At 33.8% G+C, this 23696-nt stretch overlaps 1 protein-coding gene across 2 annotated transcripts in view; it reads left to right on the forward strand.

Annotated features, from left to right (window-relative positions):
• Positions 1-23696, forward strand: part of LOC121730537 (monocarboxylate transporter 9-like) — a 29481-nt gene that overhangs the window by 646 nt on the left and 5139 nt on the right. The window contains exons 1-3 of one of the 2 annotated variants that reach the window (XM_042119627.1): positions 8097-8120; positions 19009-19157; positions 19700-19970. In XM_042119627.1, the coding sequence (XP_041975561.1) occupies positions 19044-19157; positions 19700-19970 (385 nt within the window). In that variant the 5' untranslated portion in view covers positions 8097-8120; positions 19009-19043. Of the gene's footprint in view, positions 1-8096; positions 8121-19008; positions 19158-19699; positions 19971-23696 lie in introns of those variants that run through there. The other variant, XM_042119626.1, reaches the window with a different exon arrangement.

The following is a 23696-nucleotide window of genomic DNA, read 5'->3' on the forward strand; positions in this document are numbered from 1 at the left end:
CGGTGCACTCCTTCACCATATAAACTATAACTATGCGAAATTTCATGCTCCTACCTTTCCGCATGTTTCGTAAAAAGGGTTCCAAAGTTTTTCGCTCGCGTATTAATATAACTAGCTTTGCTCGGTATTCGATAAAATATGAATAAAATGACATTTTCTAAAAATGATTCCTAGCTAGATCGATTTATCGCCCCCGAAACCCCCTATATACATGAAAATCGTTGGAGCCGATTCCGAGATTCCAGTTATTTATTTATTTATTTATTAAAGTTAATTACAACGGGTTACCCCAATTACAATAATTAACGACAATCTTGACTTATAATTATATAATATATACAAGAATTGCTCGTTTAAAGATATAAGATCATATAGATTCTACTTTACTGACTTGTACGTCATGAATCATAACTTTAACTAGAACAATACCCTTTATTTCTTTCATAAGTTTTTTTTTAAATAAGTTCTGTTGTAATAATGCTAAAGAAAAATGTTACGTAAAAAACAAAAATTACCTACATCAATTTGGAAGACTATAATGTGTTTGCAAATTCAGTAGAATTAAATCTTAATATATATATTTCTTGTGTGCGTGTGTATGTGACTGAACTCCTCCTAAACGACTGGACCAATTTTGATGAAATTTTTTGTGTGTGTTCGTGGAGATTCGAGAATGGTTTAGATTTACAGTTTGGTCTACTGGAAAATGTTTTTTCAATTAATTTCTTATTTATAAGGAGTTGTTGATTTTGGAATGTTTTACATTAGATCCGGCGGACGGCGCTATCATCGCATTCAATATTATTCTATTTCAATTTTAGTTTGTCCTGACAGATGGTGCTACGATTAATTTGAAAAAAATTTTGTTATTCAATTCATGTGCTGATTAAAATATTAAATAAATAACACATAGGCTACAATTTTAACCGACTTTCAAAATGGGGGAGGTGTTATGTTCGTTTTCTTATATTCAACGATTACTCCGCCGTTTGTTAACCGATTTTCAAAATTTTTCTTTTGGTATATAGGGTATCACCCCAATTTGGTATTATATTCAGAAAAGTGGTGATCTGATGAAGGATCCATAAGTAATCGAGGGAACTCCTCAAAACTTATAGGGAAACATATGGTGACTTCGGTTTCGTGAGAAGTATTCTAAGCATATGCTACCAACAAGTAAGATTTTGCACCGAGATATACCTGGTATACCGTGGTTCGGAAGGTGCTGCGAGAATTCCTGATTCTTTATAGATACAAGTTTGATAGTCTTTTAGATCGAGACTCGAGTTTGTCAAGCGATAATTAAAAAAAAATCTATATCTACCTAATATTATAAACCTGAAGAGTATGTTTGCTTGAACGCGTCAATCTCAGAAACTACAGGTCCGATTTAAAAACTTATCTCAGTGTTAGATAGATCATTTATCGAGTAAGACTCATCATTTATCGAGAAGGTTATATTATATTATTACTCTAAGACTAATACGACAGAAGAAACTCAGGAAAAACGGGGGAAATATTTTTTATGGGAAAATGTACCTACGGATTCTGTAAAATTTCTAATTTACGCGGGCGAAGCCGCGCGGGACATCTAGTTTTACTATAATTATTGTAATGATTATATGGCATATTTCCTGTGATAGATAATATTATACAAAGAGACTAAATTATGAACTATCCGAGTAAGTAATGTACCTATATTGTTTTCGATTGAGAATGAGGAGAAGGATATTTGAATACTTACCAAGTTTGTTATATTATCTATAAAAACAGTGTAAGTATTTGAAATATTTTGGTAAAATTTTTGAAAACATATTAGGTAAAGAAAAAAGGTAAAAAACAAAAATTTGCACGTAAAATAAAAATATCTAAAAATCTAAAATTAAGTATCAAAATATGTCAGTTCATTCCTAAATTCATTTTCGGCAATCAACTAAAAAATGTATTTATGTTGATTGTAGGTTTACTTATGTCTTTTATAATACTTTCACAATTGCTCCTTATAACTGTGATATGTTTTAGCACATGCTTATTCTGCAGTGTGGTTTTGGCAGTTCAAGGTTAACTAGTAACCACGTTGCAAGGATTTTTTGCCCATTTTTTGTAGTAGGTTTACAGACTTATGTTGTTTCTAACCATTTGAATATGTATCTGCATCACATGTCGGGCACCTTTGAATTATTTTTGGTTAATTTTGTTTTGTTTGACCATTGGTTACAGCTGTAAATAAAGCTTACAGGTGTCATAAATATTTGAAGACTAGTGATCCTAAAATCATTATTATGATTTATGAATCACTAAAAAGTATTCAATAGTTCATACCGTCTAGCTATATTGGTTTTTGAACAATGTTCGTTCATAATCTAATTTTACGCACTTCAGTCACACCTTATCATACACATACTTCATAAAATATCATAAGTCTTATCTGCTCTTAAATAAATACTCAGATTAATGGTTTTCTTAGAACTAGATTATTGCTTAGCCTTTTTTCGCACATAATATACCAATCACATAGGGCCAGACTGACGTGGTGTGTTGATTTACCAATGTAACTAGTATGCACTATTAAATTATTTTAGGGTAATTCATAAATCATAGTGATAATTTCAGAATTACCAGTTGTCAAATATTTCTGGCACCAATGTAAACCTTATTTACAGTGCGTCCGTAAATATTATAGTCAGAAAGCCCTAGAACATTTTTTTTATTACTAACAAGCTATTTTTTTGTGAATAGCTTCATTTAGACAAACAACTTTTTTATCTGCGAAAAATCTTGAAAGTGGTAGCTAACAGAGATAGAAAGGATTTTATACTTTGGTTTGATGAATGGATTACCTACCAATATACAAAAAACCCTGCTGGTTAGGGTTCCGTAGTCATCCAAGTTTTGTTGATTAGAGAACCCTAAAACGCAACTCACAACTCACAAACTAACTCATGGTTACGAAACGCGGGGATTAAAGGATAATATTTTATTATCGCAGATAGGTCAATAATTTTATCTTTTAGATAAAATTCGGGTTTGATAGATTGTCCGTAAAATAAATATAATAAAATACAGAGGATATATTATGTAAAAGCATAAGATTATTGATAACTGATACGATATGAGATTAATCACACAATTTTAAAGATCAATGAACATTTATAATATGGTCGTAGATAGCTTTTTAGGTTATCAATATCTACCAAAATCTGTTCACGACCATAATATTTCATGTTAATATAATAAGGAAGGATACGTCATAGGAAGCAAAGGAAAAAGATATTATCACTTATATAGCTTTAGGATGTGTATGAGGCCCCTAGATTATAGAGTTCGCTATGAAAGTGGCAGCGCTGAAAGATAAACTTTTTATGGGACAATTCATGACGCTCGGGCGCCTGCCCTCTATGGGCAGGCGCCCGAGCGTCATGAAATTGCGAAAAAAAATGGCTTTTCCATTGCTGCTACTTTCACAGGGAACTCTATACAAGGGACCCTAATGTATTATCACTTAGTTTTGTTACATTCTGTAGAAATAATCAGGGTACATTTGGAATCAGTGTTAGTCCAATAAACTGAAGTAAACGCATAGTATTTTGTTACCTTGTGCGACCATTATTATACGAACCATTATTAATCGAACAAAATATTCGCTGATTTATCTTGAATTATTCGAATTTACCCTGTACCCGAAATTACCCTGATTAAGTACTCTATGCGCTATATAATTATAAAATGTTAACCGATTAGGTACATTCAATTACCATTTGTAGTATTAAAAATATTAATAAAGTCGTATTCACACAAAATAATAAAAATAACTCTCCACTAGCAACGCAGTCTAGAAAACGCACGTTTTTCCACTTACATAACACAAACAGATGATATTGGATTGCGGTTAAGTGGGTTTAATGCTATTATAGCCTCTTGAAGATGTCACCATATCGTGTTCCAGCTGACCACGTGATGGGGACTAACCGCACTCGATGTTCAGATGCGCGATAGCATAATATCTTGTTACTTCAAAAATACTTAGACTTCAATGTCTAAAGACGCTGCATGTCAGTTCATGGGTAACAAAAATTATGGAGCTGTCTTTATCATGCTCAATCTATGTTGATAATTATTATAGTAAAGGAGTGGAAGGTGCTATTTTTGTAGTCACTCGAGCGTCATGGAGACCTAGTAGGTTTTGTACATTAGGTAAAACTGATAAAAAATAATAAGAGCGTTTTTTATTTTAGCGGTGGGTTCAGAAACTGTAGCCATTTGAAAGTTTTGAAAAAGAAAATGTATTCACAAAATTGCTTATTTAGATAAACTATAAATATTATATTTAAGACAACGACGACTAAATCATTTAGATTAATGCAAAATAAAATATATCTGCGAAGCTTAGTTTGGAAAATATGAAGCTTTATTTTTTTATATTTTAAAATGTCCCTACAGGCTTACCTGACCGTCAGTGCTTTATATGAAAGATTCTTTGGGGTATACTAAACATCTTAATCTGACAGATCTGATGACATTTTAATATAAAAAAAAAATTAACTCACCACGTGAGAAATCTGATTGATGAACTCTATCGCAATCGCTTGTATATCATATAAAGTCATTGGTTGACGTGAATGAACTTTGGAAGTGTTTACCCTCTCGGCGGGATTCAAACCTACTACCTCCGGCTTGAGCATCGACGCGCTAACCAACTGAGCTAGTCATGGTCATCTTGTACCTCAAACAGGGCCCAAAGGCCCTTTAGGGGCGCCACATCACCATCCTTTCAGGGCACCAAAACCAAGGGCTCATAAAGGATTACCAAAAAAATATTTAAAAAGAAAAAAAATTAAAATAGAAGTTGAGTATGATACAATATACTCAACTTTTATTTCTGTTTCTCTTTCAAAAACTTATTAAGGATACGTGTGTGCGCGAAACCACATCAAAATCGAAGTTTTTTGCCAATTTCCTCTATATAGCCATTTTTGGCCAAAGTGCAGTATGGCGCTGAACGCCACCCTTTCGCAGTATTTTTAGTCTAGACTCTAGTCTAGAGCTCCTATAATTCACTTCCCGGCCCATTACAGAAGTAGTGCAAGAATGCTTTATTGATAATATTCTATTTAGACAAAAATTTAATATAAACCTAAATATAATACAAACTTGAAATTATATAAAATCCTAAATGATATGTGTACTTCAATAATCAATAATAAAATTTAAATGGAATTAAAATTTAAGTTGGCTCCCATATAAAAAACACAATCTTTTGCCTATTTTTGCACTTTAATGGTACGGAACTCATAGCGCGCGAGTCCGACTCGCACTTGACCGATTTTGATTTGTTTTATTTCACCTAACTACCATGAAAAAATGATTAAAATTGCCTTAAGGGGCGCCAAAATCCTTTTTTGCACATAGGCGCCATTAGACGCCCTGACATCAAAATATGTCTCATTCACTACCACCGTAATATACCGTACCTACTAGAGCATGTTATGTGTGCGCAAGTGATGCAGTCTACGATAAAAACGACAGTAACAATGAGGTGCTCAATTCTCGTACTTCGAAACTATTTTCCATTTACAAGCTTGTAATTAATTAATATTGTAATAATAGATATTTGTCCAACTTTGATGCGGCTGTCTTTTTAAATAGTTGTTCACTTATGATTTCTGTAGACTTATAATATTAACCAGTAACCACATCAATTTTAGTTTTCCTTTACAACGTAATATTATGTTCAAAGCGTGACAAGATGCTAATAACCTATTACTAGTCATTTTCTACGCTCATTGCCATGCTTTATGATTAATCTCTAGATTATTCAGTAACAAAAAAACAATAGATCATAGTTTGTTATTCAAATTTATGTCATTTATATCGTGGGCTCGTCGACGGCCTCTATGCTCAGTGTGCAAAAGTTCAAACACAAAGATTAAGCATATTAGGAAAAACATAAATAAGGAAATGATTTTCATACATTATAATATTATGAGAAAGTGAAATAAAAAATGTGTAGCGGCATGCCTCAAGTAGTAGCACAGCGTGGCGGGTGTGCGCTTAAGCCGGGTCCAGACGAGTGTAACGTGTAATGTAATGCAGGAATACCGAATACGCTATTGGTAGATAAGATAACAGCGGCTTGTTATTGGTAGATCACTTTTAGACAGTGGACCGACATTCTGTCTTATTTTGTAATGTACGTGATATTTTGACAATGCGCATGACAAAATAGTCTTGTAAAAATAAAATTTTCATAGTTTAACCACCCTTATAATAACCCTTACTAAACGTGAATTAAGAACAGCTGTATTATTAATACAGTTCTTAATTCAAATACAGTTTAAGTTATTACTCTATTTGAACTCAAATAAGTTGCGCAAAAGAAAGGTTCGAGGTACGAGAATCAGTCCCCGGAAACAAAAACAAGCAAACAGAGTGGTTAAATTATGCGACGTATCACGTACCGCGTGCGTTACTTTGTTTTACATACAACTTGCTTGTTGTAGGTAATACAATATAATCCAATGTATTCATAAATTCATTCAATACTAATTACTTCAATTATATACGCCCATTTCAGTAGCATACTGTAACAAGTTTGATGCAACAGATAGTAAAATTACGTAATCGCACGTATTTTAAAGTAATATTAAGTAAATAGCTTTTGCCCGCGGCTTCGCTCGCGTGGAATTCGAGCTACTACATTATATTTACAAGAAATCAAATTCTTGTAAATATAATGTAGTAATCTAATTTTAGAAAATGAAACAATTCGGGGCTTATTTTCAAGTATAAAAATGAATTATAAAATCGAAAATTTTGGGTTAGTAGCCCCCTTAATACATAAAAACAAGTAGGTACATTACAGTAAATTGTAGTTTAATAGGAAACACACAGCATCGAATAAATAAGGAAGATTAAGAAGCGAAATTATAGTACAATCAATATGTAATTTGCTCTTCGAATAAAAACCTACCGTTATTTAACGTGATGAATCGTTAAAGAGGCATATCAAGAGGTCACAGAAAAATTAAAAAGGTCGCGCTAATTGCTGTTTTTGAGAAAACAAAAAAAAATTGAAATGTTTTTTTCTCGGAAACTAGTGGTTTTAGGAAAAAGTTTTTAAATAAAAAATGTAGAGGGCATTGCGAACTAAATTTTTTGTCATTGGAGTGACGTCATCCGTCTTAAAATACAAAAAGTAGAGAATTTTTTACAAAAGCCTTAACTATATATTTACTTCAATAATCTATACCTACATATAAATAAAATTGGAGTATCTGTTTGTAATATTGAAAGAATATTTTTACTAGATGCATATGAATGTACATATTATACCAAAACAACCTTTTTTACAATTTTTGTCTGTATGTCTGTCTGTCTCTCTGTTTGTTCCGGCTAATCTCTGAAATGGCTGGCGCGATTTAAACGGGACTTTTTTGGCAGATAGCTGATGTAGTAAGGAATAACTCAGGTTACTTTTTAACCGACTTCCGAAAAGGAGGAGGATAATATATATTACTTTTTTTGTATTTGTTCTTGGACATCTACGCCATTTGTGGACCGATTTTCAAAATTTAACTAAAGTTCACGCGGACGAAGTCGCGGGCAACAGCTAGTTAATAATAATATTAAAATAAAATAAAAATTTAAGTGGGGTTCCCATACAAAAAACACAATTTTTTGTCTATTTTTGCTCTATATCGGTACGGAACGCTTCGTGCGCGAGTCCGAATCTCACTTGGCCGAGCTGTAATTTACTGTACCTATATACATAATAATATTTTGTTTGTCATCTCGCGGTGTTGCCGATTAAACCCGCGTTTGCGCCGCCGCATATAGGTCAATCCAGCCTTAAAATATTACAGCTTTCAACTATTTCTTACTACCAATACGAGTATCAAAATTATTTTATCAAAATGCCTCCCCTAAAATTCGTATTACTCACTTTTCATACTATTGCGAAATATACATATTGCACAATATTGGTGTGATGAATCTGTATGATATAGGTAGATTATATTAAGTAGGTGCAAATTAGTTTATCCGTTTTAAATGCGAGCGCGTACCGCGCCAGATCCAAATATACTTCTGGTGCGCCTTTTGGTTCACGCAATCTTTTTGCTGTGAGTATTTCACCTTCTCTATTAAGATGGTTTATTCAGAATTTTAATTTCTTTGGTATACCAACGACGCCTCCTTTCATCCTCCTATCGTAGCCATTAACCTCTTTTTAAGTTAAACTACTCTAAACGCTCTGTAGCACCTATTCAATTTTAGTAACGAGCCATAGACTCAACGGTCTATTAACACTTCTGTATTATGTAATAAAACTAGTGTACGCTATAAATAAACAAGAGTTGGAGGTAAGGTCAGCACTATTTATATATCAACTAATCAAGGTATTGTTAGAAGAAAATCAATGTTTTCTCCTACAATAATCCCCGACTAAACCCTCACCCCTCACCTCAAGCACCACAACCTAGCGTCAGCAACGAAATATTTCGCTTAAATTATACAAAAATTACTTTTTATTAGCTAATCTAATAAAAAGTGATTTTTGTACAATTGACGACCGCGACTCCGTTGCGCTGAAATTATTATTTTTGCGCGGGAACCGTACATTTCTCCAGGATAAAAAGTACTTTATGTCCTTTCCCGGGACTCACAGTATCTCCATACGAAATTTTACCAAAATCGGTTCAGTGGTTTTAACAAATAGACACACACTTTCGCATTTATAATATTAGTATGGTATAATATTCGCAAAGTCAATATTCGCACGGAAATTATACATCTTGTATAATTATTATACAGGGTGTAGCAAAACTAAGTGATAATACTTTAGGGTGTGTACGTGTTCCTCCTAGAGTGTTCACTGTGAAAGTAGCAGTGCTGAAAGACAATTTTTTTCACTTTTTTATGGGTAAGCACCCGGCGTCACGAGTTTCCCTATACAAAAATGAAAAAAAACTAGTGTTAACTCTCTTGGAACACGTGCACATCCTAAAGTATTATTACTTAGTTTTGTTACACCCTGTATATAAATAGGTAAAGTATGATATAATTCCTTTTCTTGTTATTGTTCTATTTTATTTCATAAAATTGATGAAATAATCGACAATATACAGACAGAAAAAGGCAGACAGGCACACTTTCTAATTTATAATATTTGATAAGTGTTTGGTTATGCTAATTTTTTTATTTATTATGCCAGCTGGTGACTAACGTACATTTTTTCATATAAAAAGCGTAATATATAAAATTGTAATGCAAATTTTATGTCATGCAATATATAGGCATAATAAGCAGGTGTCATAGGTCGAATGGCAAACATACCAAGGCCAAAGTTGCTACTGACATGGTAACACAGATTTAAATAACGTATTATGGCGATAAGTCATAGTACGTTATATATATAAGTCATTGAACATAAGGGCCATACCTCACCGGGATGCCACGGCGACGTGGCCACTAACGTTTCCATGGCAACGTCTGGCGTCTCTACGCTGCCGTCGTCAGCGTAGCCTTCAGAGTCGACCGCTTCGCATGCGGCGACTGTTGACGTTGCCAGTTGTTTGCACGTCTTTGTATGCTCCGTCACTCAATCAGTCGCTGTTTTTAGTCATATCCTCAGGTAATTGAACATTTTTTCAAGGTATTTTCTTAAATCTGTATAGAATTTAAGAAAAACACCGCTTTTCAGCGACGTAGAGACGCCATATTATGTTGCCATGGTAACGTCACTGGCCACGTCGCCGTGGCATCCCAGGGAGGTATGGCCCTTATGTTCAATAACTTTTATATATAACGTCTCTAAATCATAAAGGATTTTGTGACAATTTTCGACGTTATCATCTGTGCATGACATGCACAGATCAGCACAGATGCAAGGTAGGTGTAAATTTAAATGTGATGTCAGTGTTAGTTTTAATTTCGACCCATAGTAAAATAAACCTTTTCTTTATAAAATTATTTTTTTCTTAATAAATTAAGAGGGCAAGCGAGCAAACGGGTCACCTGAGAACAGGTTTGAAAATTAAAAATATTATATTTAAAAGCTCGACATTGTTATAATAATTAAAGCCAATTTTGTAATTAAATGTAAAAAAAAACACATTTTTTACCAAAAAAAATATTAAAATATTATTTATTCCAGGTTTTTGCCAACGGTACCAAGTGAAGCGACGTTTTATCGGCTTTGGATCACGAGTCGCAAATTAGTAGTAAGAACCTATTGTAAGAGGGTAATATAGGGAGCTAACAATACAATTAAAAGAAATACTTAGCTCTACGGACAATAAATATCGAATCCATAGAAGTAAAAAAAACTATTAGTTAAATAATATTGTTTTAACTCATCAAGCCCCATAAGGACACCAGCTGTGACCGCGACAACAATAGATTTCCAAGAATCTCCGATCGAAGAATTGCTGTTTTCGGAGGCTTTTGAAAAGCGTTCATTCAACATCAACAAATCAACACTTAAAAAAATCAAATCAAGTCGAAAACCTCAAAAAAATGTTATGAACTATCGGGCTTTGCTTGTTTTATACAAGTTAAAATTATTTAAACATGAAATAAATAAAATAGTATACAATATTTTTGCTCTATATTATAACACAAATCTTTATACACAGCTATGGCTAACATGTCGACATTATTTACACGTCCTTCGTGACCCGAAAGTTAATTCGACCGCGGACGATATTCGCTTTTCGGTCTGTATGTCACCGTTATTTTCCACGTATAACATACACTATGGAATCTATAATTCGTTGTTCCGCTTATTGTACAGTTAGCAATCTTCGGAGACTTCCAAGCATGGACTGAATCAACATCAAAATTCCCAGTAGAGACTTAAGACGTGTTTGTTGTTATTTTGCGTCAGATTGTACCCGTTGTAACTTGTAATAAAGTAAATGCAGAATTTCTAATAATATACACATAAAACACAAGTGGAACACACCTTAATTAAATAAAATAATTGTGTACAAGATATTAGGCGAAACAAGCTGCACTCTTCCTACTACTCCTATAATCTTCTGATTAATATCGCTGCGGGTCCCAAGACAGCTTTAGCATGCCCCTCGGACTCCCTGTGATCATACCAAAGAGTTTTCGTGGTTGGATACCGCTGTCGATCCTATAACGACACAGGAGATACCGAAGTGAGAATGTGTGGTGGGCCAAAGCCCTTTGCGCACGTTTTTTTTTTTAATGAAATAAGGGGGCAAAGGAGCAAACGGGTCACCCGATGGAAAGCAACTTCCGTCGCCCATGGACTCTCGCAACATCAGAAGAGCTGCAGGTGCGTTGCCAGGGGCAACGAACCTGCAGCTTCCACGTAAAAAAGTTCCCTATCTATATGATATTAATTTAACTTTGTTTGTTTTAATGTTCATAAGCATAGATATATTATAGTTGACACGGGGAAAGACATAATATGCTACTTTTTTTTTTGGAAAATGTTCGGACCCTTCCTGGAACGTGCAGTAGAGAGGGATAGATCAATGTAAAATTATAAACGAATATATTTTGCACCATATGTGTTCTGGATATCATAATACATAACAATTATCCAGTTGAGTGAGGTTCAGAGGATGTTGCGTATGTGGAACGTAACCGTTACGCGCTGTTGCTGCGACTATTCGATTCGCAAAAACGATTACTATAATATGATATTTTTATCGAGTATCGAGTCTTATCAAGTACATGCATAGTGCGGCCTTTCTTTGGCCCCTTAAGAGGCAATACGCTCTCTTATTGAAGGTTTGCAGGTCGTATAGGTCCGGAAAAAAAAAATACTGCTGGTGACAGTTCGTTCCAGAGTTTTACGGTGCGTGGCAGAAAGTTATGCGAAAAACGCACGGTAGAAGACTGCTACTCATCAAGGTGATGAGGATGGTATAGGTATTTTTCACGTGGAGCGATAGCGAAAAGTTGCAGGAGGTATGATTCCGAACAATACCTCTGAGCATTCCCCGTGATACAACCGATAGAGGATGCAGCGTGAAGCCACATCTTGGCGTAATTCCAAATCTTCATAATATAAATAAAAATTAAAGTATAAATTAAGGTGTGATAGTTTTTCCGTAAAGTGTACCACAAAAGTGCTCAGGTTGTGGGATATACTGTATAAACCTAGGGCTCGCTTCGCTCGCCCTGATTATAATATACTCGTACGTAGTATTATTATACTAGTTGAGTAGATGATAATTAATCAAAATAATTGAAAATATATCGCAAACATTAGAATAATTATATGCATGACATGTAAAAATTATAAAACGTTCTTCGCGGAGTAATATTATGACGAAATAGTTATTAGATGTTCGTAAATATATTTGTTAAAAACGTGAGGTCTTAAGATCATACATATATCATATTTTATCAGACAAAAATAATTGTAGATTGTAGCTGGGGTCATATTATTTATCTTGTTGTTCATTGTTGCTTGTATAATATTATTATTGTTTCATGTAGATGTTACTTAACAATCAAAACTTCTTTGTGTAATTATTGTACTAACATTAAGAATGCACCTGACCCTAACTTGACTACAAACCAAAATCTGTAAGGTCTAGAAAACTGATTTTTTACACAAGTAACTTCAGTTCATGGAGATTTTGCTCAAGACGAAAACACGATTAAGTACTGAAATAATGCTCGATATTTTTTTTTACAAAAAAACATGTTTTAGACATATACTTTTGAGTTTTGCTTGGATCTTCGAAGTTTGCTGTCTTTTCTTTAATATTTTTAAATATCTAAAAATGCATTGATAAAACTTAAATTTATTCAATATACTTTTTTATAATTATAGTTCGTCTTTTATTTATATGTAAAACTGGCGATGATTCCGCGTCTCCTTTTTCACCTGGCATATGAAAGACGGGCGTGAGTGTAAATTGTGAAGAGAGAAGGACGATGTTTGATTTAATGGTTTAGTCGCCCTCTCTTATGAGGGCGACTAAACGACTAACGAGTAGTTATTAATTATTATCTTACTATAAGTATACCTTTTTCTGGGCCCATAATAGTTAAAACTATTAACTAGACTAGATGTCGCCAGCAACTCCGTTGTGCCAAAATTTGTTTATCGTGCAGGAACCGTACATTTTTCCGGAATAAAATGTACGGTTAATGTACGATCTATGTCCTTTCCTGGGACTCGAGTATCTCTTTACCAAATTTCAGCTTAATCATTCAATGGTTTGGGCGTGTAACAGACATACAGATAGACACACTTTCGCATTTATCAGTATGGATATAAGCAAAATTTTCGCAATATTACATACTAGTTCATCATTATATCTATTGATGTAACTTCACTTTATAATATCGGTGACATACTTATATTTTATTACTGCAGGAATCGATACTGGTTAATATTTGTCCATAAGTTTGTTAATATTTGTTTGAATGAGTTCATTGACATGGTCAATATTATTGTTTGTCATATTTGTTTACTTCGATACGGTTTTACTGTGAACTTAGATCGATACGCAATTTCCAAAAAAAGTTACAACTCGATTTTAATGGAAATACTATATTTCCTTATAGTAGCAATTTTTGGACTACAACAAAAATATTTTAAGCACGTTTTTATCGATAAGAATTGAAATATAAATTAATTTAAATATCATGAAAAACGATTATTTTTAATTATGACCTCTTCAGCACTTCAACTTATCTTTACGGAAGACACAACTAATCAAATGACTCCAGAAGCCAATTATTGCAGACAAAGTCCAAAATCCACTTCACATTCCTTATCAAATTAGTTTTATTATTTGCCACAATATGATAACTTCGTAATTTGACACAAATATTTTGTTTATGTAACCAACTGATAGATTTTCCTCTATAATAATTATGTAACATAAAAAGTAAGGAAAATTTCAGAGATTACTTAATAATGTTTCATGTAGAAACTAAAAATTGCACTTAAATAAGTCACTTAAAATTTAACTCAGTTCACTTAAAATTTAATTTATTTCACTTAAAATTTAACATAGATAACTTAAGTTTTCACTTGGATTAGTTTAATGTTCACTTGCATCACTAATTAAGACGCTCTCCCCACGGAAATGACATATTTTACCGTTTTTAGAGTCTTATTACATCTTCAGCAAATAAACATTCCTTTATCCGTTATTAATTTCCTATTTTTGTTTATTATAAGTACTCATAATATCAGCTTCCAAAGTAATACCCTAGAAACTCCACCCAGCTTGAGTGACCCCTCTCCACCAAGCCAATGTCACAACATCTAAAGGCAAAGGGTGGAGCAGCATAATATCTTAGGAAATCTACAAATGTCGGATCTACTGGCCGCCACACCGGACCACATCGTTCAAAACATTATAATTATTATGCAATTTATAAAACAAAAATATATATTAGTATGTATATATATTATTAATATATTTATATTTAATATATTAGTTATTACATATATAAGTATTATAATATTATATTATATTCTATTATATATAAACTAGTATATAAATAAAAAAATTAATAAAGTCCATGGCGTGATGGACTACAATTATTATTACAAATAATGATATTTTTTTAATTATCCTTGGTGCGAAAAACAATACAAAGATAGCAAAAAAATAGACGGCCCTGAATTAAATAAAAAAAAAGTAATACTTACCAATTTATTTAAATTCAAGTATCTCTCTAGTATTTGCAAATTACGTTTATTTAAAACACACGCCAATAGATGGACAATTTCATTTACTAGGTACATATTTGCCGTTTGATTTTTTTTAGGTCAATTTTGAACTAAGATAAGTAAAAAAAAATAGAATTTTGTTGTGATCTCGACAACGCGGCAAATGTATGGTCAAGGTTGTTTGCACAGAGGATGGCCTTAAAATAAAAAACATCTACCAATAAACACTTTTTTTTAATTATAACGGAGAAATAATACAAATCCTAGTAGGCAAATGTAACATCCACTAAAATATCATCAACGTTAAACAGAATATAAATTATAATTAAATTACTTCCTCATAATTACTTTCCATTGTATTGTTCCGCAATATTTAATATTAAGAGCTCACCTGACTCTAAAAATCAAACATCGTCCTTCTCTCTTCACACTCACGCCCGTCTTTCATATGCCAGGTGAAAAAGGACGGCGCGGAATCATTGCCGAGTTAGTTTTACTTGAATAAAAGACGAACTATAATGATTATGAAAAAAGTGTTTTGAGCAAATATAGGTTTTATCAATACCTTTTTAGATATTAAAAAATATTAAAGAAAAGACAGCAAACTTCGAAGATCCAAGCAAAAATGTGTCTAAAACAAGGTTTTTTGTAAAAAAGAAACTATCGAGCATTTTTTGAGTAATCGTGTTTTCGTCTTGAGCATTTAATCTTTATTAACTGAAGTTACTTGTGTCAAAAAATCAGTTTTCTAGACCTTACAGATTTTGAGATCTAGGCTAAAGTATGTAGTCAAGTTAGGGTCATATGGGCTCTTAAGTAATGTCCCCGATGTCGCGATCCCGGGGGCCGGGTCGTGACGTCAGAGTTAAAGAGACAAAAACAAAGACGCATCTAAAAACCGATAAACCGTTATCTCAATACATTTTATATGATATACCACTTCGCTTCAGTACATTTTTGGTGAATAATAGAGATTGTGTATTTTGTTTTGCTTAGCTTAAGCGACTTACAGTATTTCTTTTTTAAGATGACGCCCGCAACTCCGTTACGCCCAAATTTCTTGGGTTAAAAGATTCCTTTGTCCTTGCCCAGAACTTAAAATATATCTCCATACCCGGCAAAATCGGTCCAACTGTTAGGGCGTGATTGAGCAAGATGTTATTTGGCAATATGTAACAGACAGACACGACTATCGCATTTATTTTATATTAAGTGTTATTAAAGATTGTGTTACATTCTTTAAAATTATAGAGTTAAGTTAATAATATAATTTTGTTTTACTAGGTAATAAATTATTATGAACAATGCTAGCATTAAAATGTTATATTATAATATTCTTTAAATATATAAAATTCTCGTGTCACAAATCACAATGTTGGTTACCGTACTCCTCCGAAACGGCTTTACTGATTTTTACCAAATTTTATATGCATATTCAGTAGGTTTAAGAATCGGCTACTGGGTACTTTTTATATTGATAAGAGCATTAATTTGTTCAATAAATAATAGCAAATTATTATAACTCGAGACTGACGGCGACCATTGTTTGTGCGACGGGTTAACGACAACTCCAGCTGTCTATATATTATGATTATATAGGTGTTCTGGTTTTTGTGGGTAACCAGAATACTTACCTACATGGTAAGTATTCTGGTTTTTGTCGATTACATCTTAAAAGGCCTCTCTTCACGTTGAATTATGATGGAGAGCCATGATAACCACCATGATTATAATAATACTCCCCACACCGGTTTTGGTAACGGTGGCCGGTTTCATTGAAACCAGACCAGGTACGCAGGAGTACTTTTATAGTGCCCAAGTGTGTGCGCAGTACACAAGAGCACTTTCTATTCCTTTACTCTCATAACCCAGTGGGACGGAAGACCGACACGACTGGCGAGAGATCAGGCGCAGGACCGACATTTTACATGCCCATCCGACGCATGGATCATCTTACTTGTCAGACAATCAGGTGATCAGCCTGCATTGTCCTAACCAAACTTGGAAATAACATGTTTCCAACGCGGGATTCGAACCCACGACCTCCGGAGTCGAGAGCGACGCTCTAACCACTAGACCACGGAGGCGTCCACCATGATTATATTATAGTATTGACGGTAAGCATTTTCAGATTCATGTAAACCTGTGCGTTTTTAGGGTTCCGTACCTCAAAAGGAAAAAACGGAACCCTTATAGGATCACTTTGTTGTCCGTCTGTCCGTCCGTCCGTCTGTCAAGACCCTTTTTCTCAGGAACGCGTGGAGGTATGAAGCTGAAATTTATATCAATTACTCAGGTCTACTGTCCCTTGAAGCTGTGAAAAAATCAAACTTCTAAGCCAACGCAATCAAAAGATACAGCCGTTTATGCCGCAAATTTTCGACACTTGCAAGGGAATCAAAACCTACAGGGTGCTTCCCGTGAACTCAGAATCTTGAAATTTGGTACGAAGCAACGTCTTATAGCATAGATAAAGGAAAAATTACGAAAACCATAAATTTTTAGTTACATCACATAATATATTTTTTTTTTAATAATTTTAAACTTACTACCCATTTCCTCATAAACGCGTAGGGGTATTAAATTGAAATTCATACCAAATACTCAGGTCTATAATACCTTTAAGCTGTCGGAACCCTCGGTGCGCGAGTCCGACTCGCACTTGGCCGGTTTTTTTTTAATTTTGGAAAAGTTTACAAAATATCAAGCTTTTTGGGATGTTTGCCATGTGGAGTATTTAAATAACCTGACCAATTTCTCAAAAAACCATAACGTGTCAATTTTATTGCCATTCAAGTAAATAGCTATACTTTAGTTTATTTAGGTACTAGAGCGAGCCCGTGAAAGACATAACCCTACTTATCGCTTTGTTGGTACAAAATGCAGCTGTATTTTCGATGTGTCACTGACACACCTGAAAACTCGCACTATTTTCAATGCCCCAGCAATAATTGCTGAGTAATCATTAGCCCAGCTGTATCAACGTGATCTGGTTTTTGCCGGTTACATCTTAAAATGTTAACCAAACTTAACTCTGGTCCAAGGCTAGATAATATACTATTGCTACCTTACCATGTAATGGCGTCTGAAGCTGAGATCATCGTGTAATAAATGTGCGGCCTCTCCAGGTTAATCTATGATGGATCAATGGTTACTTTGTAAACATGTAAAGGGCCATTTTATTTTAGTTTTATAATATCAAATGTCTGTGATTGCTCATGATCGACGTTGATTGTAGAATCAGCGAAGTAGATTCATAAGCAGTTGACGGACCTAGCTACGTCAATTGATCGGATTATGTCAACCATCATCTGTCGGACGCGACCAATATACGTTGGTCTGCCATCTGCCTGTGAATCAACTTTTCTGATACATGACCACTGACCAGTGCCGAATTTATATGTTTTATGAGTGTAGGCCACTCATTCCGCCGCCCATGCACGTAATCTGTCGGCCCCCTATAGCACTGCCTACTAAGACGCTGCTGCCCCTGGACCGCGGCCTATTTATAATTGGAAATAAAATAGATAGTTTTGCAATCATGGTGATCCACCGTGATCGAACGTGAAAAGGATCCTTTAGTAGTTTTTCAACTTTATGACGTGTAGGCGTCAAGTCATACCTACACTTCGTGATCTTGTAATAACGTAAGACACTTTTTGTACAAAAATGTCTTACGTTATATTCCATTACGTATTGGAAAATTTGTGTATTGACTTTTTGATTATGAAAAAATATATATTTTTTTATTTTATTCTGGACTGATGTTTTTAAGAAACCCACTTGCAATAAATTTATTGACATACGGTTATCTATACTTCCATACTATTATTATGTATGCGAAAGTGTTTCTGTCTGTCTGTCTGTTACCTCTTCACGCCTAAACCGCTGAACCGATTTTGCTGAAATTTGGCATTGAGATACGTTACTAATTATTCTTCAATGAACTAAAAAGTATTAAATAATTCCCACTCTTTAATAGAGCCTTTTTCAAAATTCTCCTAAACCCTATTTCTGTAAGCAATCTTCATTATTTTGAATCAGTACCATCTAAAAATCGTGAGTTATTTTATGGCAAAATGTTTTTAATTTTTAACCGACTTCCAAAAAACGAGGAGGTTATGAGGTGGTATTGGTGGGTATTGAAGAATAAGTAATATTATTGTTTCCACTTGGAAGTCGGTTTTAATTAGAATAATTAGGCATAATATTATGATATAAGAAAGTAAATATTTACGTATAGTCACAGTATTACAATGTGGTATAGTTATCCAAAGACAACCTTTGCTTTTCTAAAAGGTTCCTTAAAATGATTTTCTTTATTTCAGGTAACATCAGTGTTCAAATTATGCAGTATTAAATTATGTCTAAGACGAATTCCTTTGCAATGGGTACGAAAACAGAGAAAAGAATAAAACTAGTCCCCCCTGATGGAGGATGGGGTTGGATGGTGTTGATAGGAACTGGTATTTCAAATGTAAGTATTTTTAATTACGTACTTTATAGATAAAATTTATTGTAGGTATAACCGCTATAACATGAATTTTTGGAACGAAGTTCCTTATGGCGCGTTCGGCGTAAAGGAGGCTAGACAGAACGATATTTGACCTCGACACTTTTTTATTAGTACCTGAATAGTAGGTGCAGAGGGCGTTGATAGTATTCCTGTGCTTCAACTAGATGGCGTTTCTGAGAATATACAGCGCCGCGTTGTTAATATTCCTGGGCGTCAATAGATGGCGTTTTTTTTATAATTTTTGAGTGTAAAACCTGTTTTTGAACATAATATGAAATAACTTCGTTCCATTCGGGTATTCCTTGACACCTCTCTAGTTTTTTCTTAAAGAAACGTATTCGCTTAAAGTATTTACTATTTACTTTTGTAGCTTTAAAATCCTACTCCCTTTTCCAAAGTACTAAAATATAGAGATTCAGTTAACTATTGATTAGATAAACCACCGACAATAACCTTCAATAACCAGGCATTAGACACTATATTTTAAAACGTTTCCTTTCCAGATATTCAACCAGTCCATGTTGTCGTTATTTAGTTTATTATACGGAGACGCGCTAGAGTCAATGGGTTACTCAACCAGTGGTGCGGCGATAGTTCTAAGTTCTATGCTGTTTGTGAGCAACTTCGGAGGACCCATAGCGGGTGCGGTGACGAAATTAACGAGCCCAAGGTTTGTCGCTGTGTTCGGAGCCTGCTGTTGTACATGTGGGATATTCTTCAGCGGTTTCTCAACAAACATCTACCATTTGATACTGACTTATGGATTCTTGCTAGGTGAGTTCTTTTTGGAAGTTATTTACTGGGGATGCTTATATAATATTTTGTAACAATAAGAATTAGTGCGACCAAAATTTGAGAATTAGTTAAGAATCTATAACGGCCACACTCAGAAACATTTGATGATTTCTTTACGAGGTATTTGACAGAAAATGTATAGATTTATATTATGTCAAAAACATCGTAAATTAATGTTAAGTAATGATTAAATCTATATGAGTGCGGCCGTTAACCTTTTATAATATAGCTCGTTATCTCTTATAGAATATGTTTTCATTGAATCTGATGAAATTCCGGAACAATAAAAAATTTCGTGTGAAAAAGTGATTCAATCTGAAAACCCACTTTTGCGTAGATTCATCATACACATTATGACGTATTACATGCTAAGCATTTGAGTCATTTGACATTGAGTCAATTCATAAATGGTAGTCGGTAACTACACCGTGTTATTACGTTATGGATTTCATTACATTGCACATATTACATTCAAAATATTAACATACTATCTAATGTTAATTATGCATTTACGATCTTACCACAAAAGATTTAAACATCTATTGAACAGTCGCTTTGAGACCATTATGTACTGAATTTTTTTCTAATCAACTGTTCGACAGGTGTTTATATCTTTTGTAGTAAAACCGTTAATGTTTTAAACCAGACGTTACAGTTAACTGCGTTGCTTAGCAACTCGTTTATTACGCGTAATTTGAACATTTTATCGCAATAAAAACTTCGTTTGTTCACGCGACTCAAAGAATCTCTTTATCGAACTTAATATGATTCGGTTCAGCGGCTTACACAATATGAAAAGGTAACAAACCCGACGAACCGACATACACACTTCGGCAATTGTGATTTTAATAAATGTCTTTACTTCTTAAACCAAAAAGAATATTTTTTTTTTTAATACACAGCCAAATTATTTTTAACGAACATCACGTTTTTTAACGCCACCTTTGGTAATATTTGGTCAATGTTTAGATAACGTTATAATTTCCTATCTAATATCTAATTAAATTAAAAGCTTATCACTTTGTTTTGAATAATAGATAAAGTTATGTTTTTTATAATACTTAACGTATACGTACATATTATTATATTATGTTAAAATTAATATATATTATAAATATATATTAATTTTAACTTAGATTGGCATGCACAAATTGCTAGCGCTAGTAGTAAAGTCACATATTCCTTGCGAACGTTATACCGACTCAAAAATTTCTTACCATCTTATATAAAACTAATGCTAGTTCAGACTCTCATTCTCCCAATAATTGATTACTGTGACGTTTGCTATCTTGACCTTAACGCAGACCTCCTTAACAAACTAGATCGGCTTCTTAATAGCTGCATAAGATTCGTTTTCGGCCTCCGCAAGTACGATCACGTCTCTTCCTACCGCTCAAAATTACGCTGGCTCCCAGTTCGCCAACGCCGATCCCAGCGGGCAGTGTGCACGCTCTACTCCATACTTTACTCCCCCACCGCTCCCAGCTATCTAACTCCTCATTTCAACTATCTATGCAGTAATCATGACAGAAATCTCCGTTCCACCAATAATTTGCGCCTCCAATGTCCTCCCCATAGTTCCACTCTCGTCCACTCTTCCTTTCATTTTCAATCAATTCTCCTTTGGAATTCACTGCCAAAAGAAATTAGGATGTCCGAGACCAAACAATTGTTCAAACGCAAAGTTCATGAACACTATCTTAAATCGTTGACTAAATGAGACAACAAAATCTATAATAATTAGTTATTTTATCTATATAATATTATGTAATATGTACCTATATATTTATTTTATATTAATTATTACTTATATAATATGTAATATTGTATATAATATATGTATATTATATTGTATATAATGTGTTTATTTTACTTTGAATTGTATATATGATTATGAATATATATCTATAATTGTATTATTAATTTTAAGGTATTTTTAATCACTTGTCCTCTAAGGGTTTGCATCTACCTCACATTCTCTGCAACACCCTAAGGTTTGGCTGGAAGATAATGCCACGAGGCATTAAGCCCGCCTTTGTACAGAAACGTGCAAAAGTTTTAAATAAATAAAAAAATATATATATATATATAATTAAGTCAATACAGACAATGATTAACGGCCGCACTCAGAGACATTTAATGATGGTTAAACTTCAATATTATACAGGGTGCAATTAAACCTTGCTGCTAAATTTTGATATATTGTTCCTTGTTAAAAATGAAAATACACGTATTTTTTCTTTTATAATAACTCAATACTAAAATGTTGAGAAATAGCTTCCGAAAGTTATCCTACAAAACACTACAATTAATGGACACGACGCGTCGCCCGCGCATGAAGTGCCCCCGCGCGCGCGCCTCCCCCCGCGTCACCCTCTCTCATATCCATCGCCGCGAGTGACCGTTCTGCAACGATTTTAAATGGGATAAAATAATAAGTCTTTAAAAAAATAACACCCACGTTTTTTGGTTAAATGGACTCTCCTAATGATACCTAAGTCCTGGAAAAAATTTGGCAGGAAGGTTTAATTGCACCGTGTATTGAATTTTAACCATCAATAAATTATTGAAGAGCTTGACAGATAACACTTATATTAGTCAACACGATTTTTGTGCCTGAGTTCTGTGCACCCTATTTGGATGTGTTACATCTAATTAATTATAGAATCTGTGATTTTAACTCAAAAAGTTTGCTTTTATAGAAACTGAGACCTTTTGAACTTTCCTATTTTGAAGAAAAGCTGAATTTTCTTCTTTCAGTTACGCATGAAAATAAAAAATATAAGTATCATTATTTTTTTTATTTATATCGTTGCATATTATATTCCCAAAATAAAATGGTAAAAATATATAAAAATTAAAAAAAAAAATATATTTTTTGTATCTACTTAATAAAAATAAATAAAATCTAGGTGAGCATTCCCTAAATACAGCTTGCTGTGTGCTCCGGTAGGTATAGATATGTGGCGCTCCTATAATAATAATAATAATATCTATGGACGCTTCACACCACGTCAGTCCAGCCCCGTGCTAAGTACCTAAAGGACTTGTGTTACAGGTACCAGCCAACGGAAATATATTTAATACTTTTATACTATACATATATTTAAGATTTTTATTATATCATACACATATTTAATACACATCCAGACCCGGGAACATTGAAAACTTTTTGTTCCGTCGGCGGCATTCGAACCCGCGACCCCCGGCTTGAGCTACCAACGCGCTCACCACTGAGCCACAGAGGCCGTCAAACTATTTTATTTTCTGGTATTGAATAGGAACTATTTCATATTATGCTTGACAAAGTCTTTACTTTGTTTGCAAATATTTTATATTTTTATTCGTCTTCGCCTAGACTATAAAAGCAAACTTTTATTTTTGAAAATTGTGTTTCTGGTTAGTTTTCAATAAAAACAATCGGATAATAGTCATTAGCTATGTCCACACCACAATAGACATAACTACCAGTAGTTCGACTGCAAAGAAACGGACAGGTTTCAATATCTGTCAAATTCGTCGGGTTTCACTAGGATTATGAACGGAATGTGCCTCGCGCTGGCTGATATAATTTATTTTTAAATATTTAAAATAAAGATTTCAAAATTGGATTCGGACAATTTTAATCGCATGTGCCAAAACACAAACAACAATACGACCAAAGAGGAACACGTCCAGCGAATATGTCATAGTTTTAAATTCGTA

Source organism: Aricia agestis, chromosome 9 (assembly GCF_905147365.1).
Source record: "Aricia agestis chromosome 9, ilAriAges1.1, whole genome shotgun sequence".
Taxonomy (NCBI): domain Eukaryota; kingdom Metazoa; phylum Arthropoda; class Insecta; order Lepidoptera; family Lycaenidae; genus Aricia; species Aricia agestis.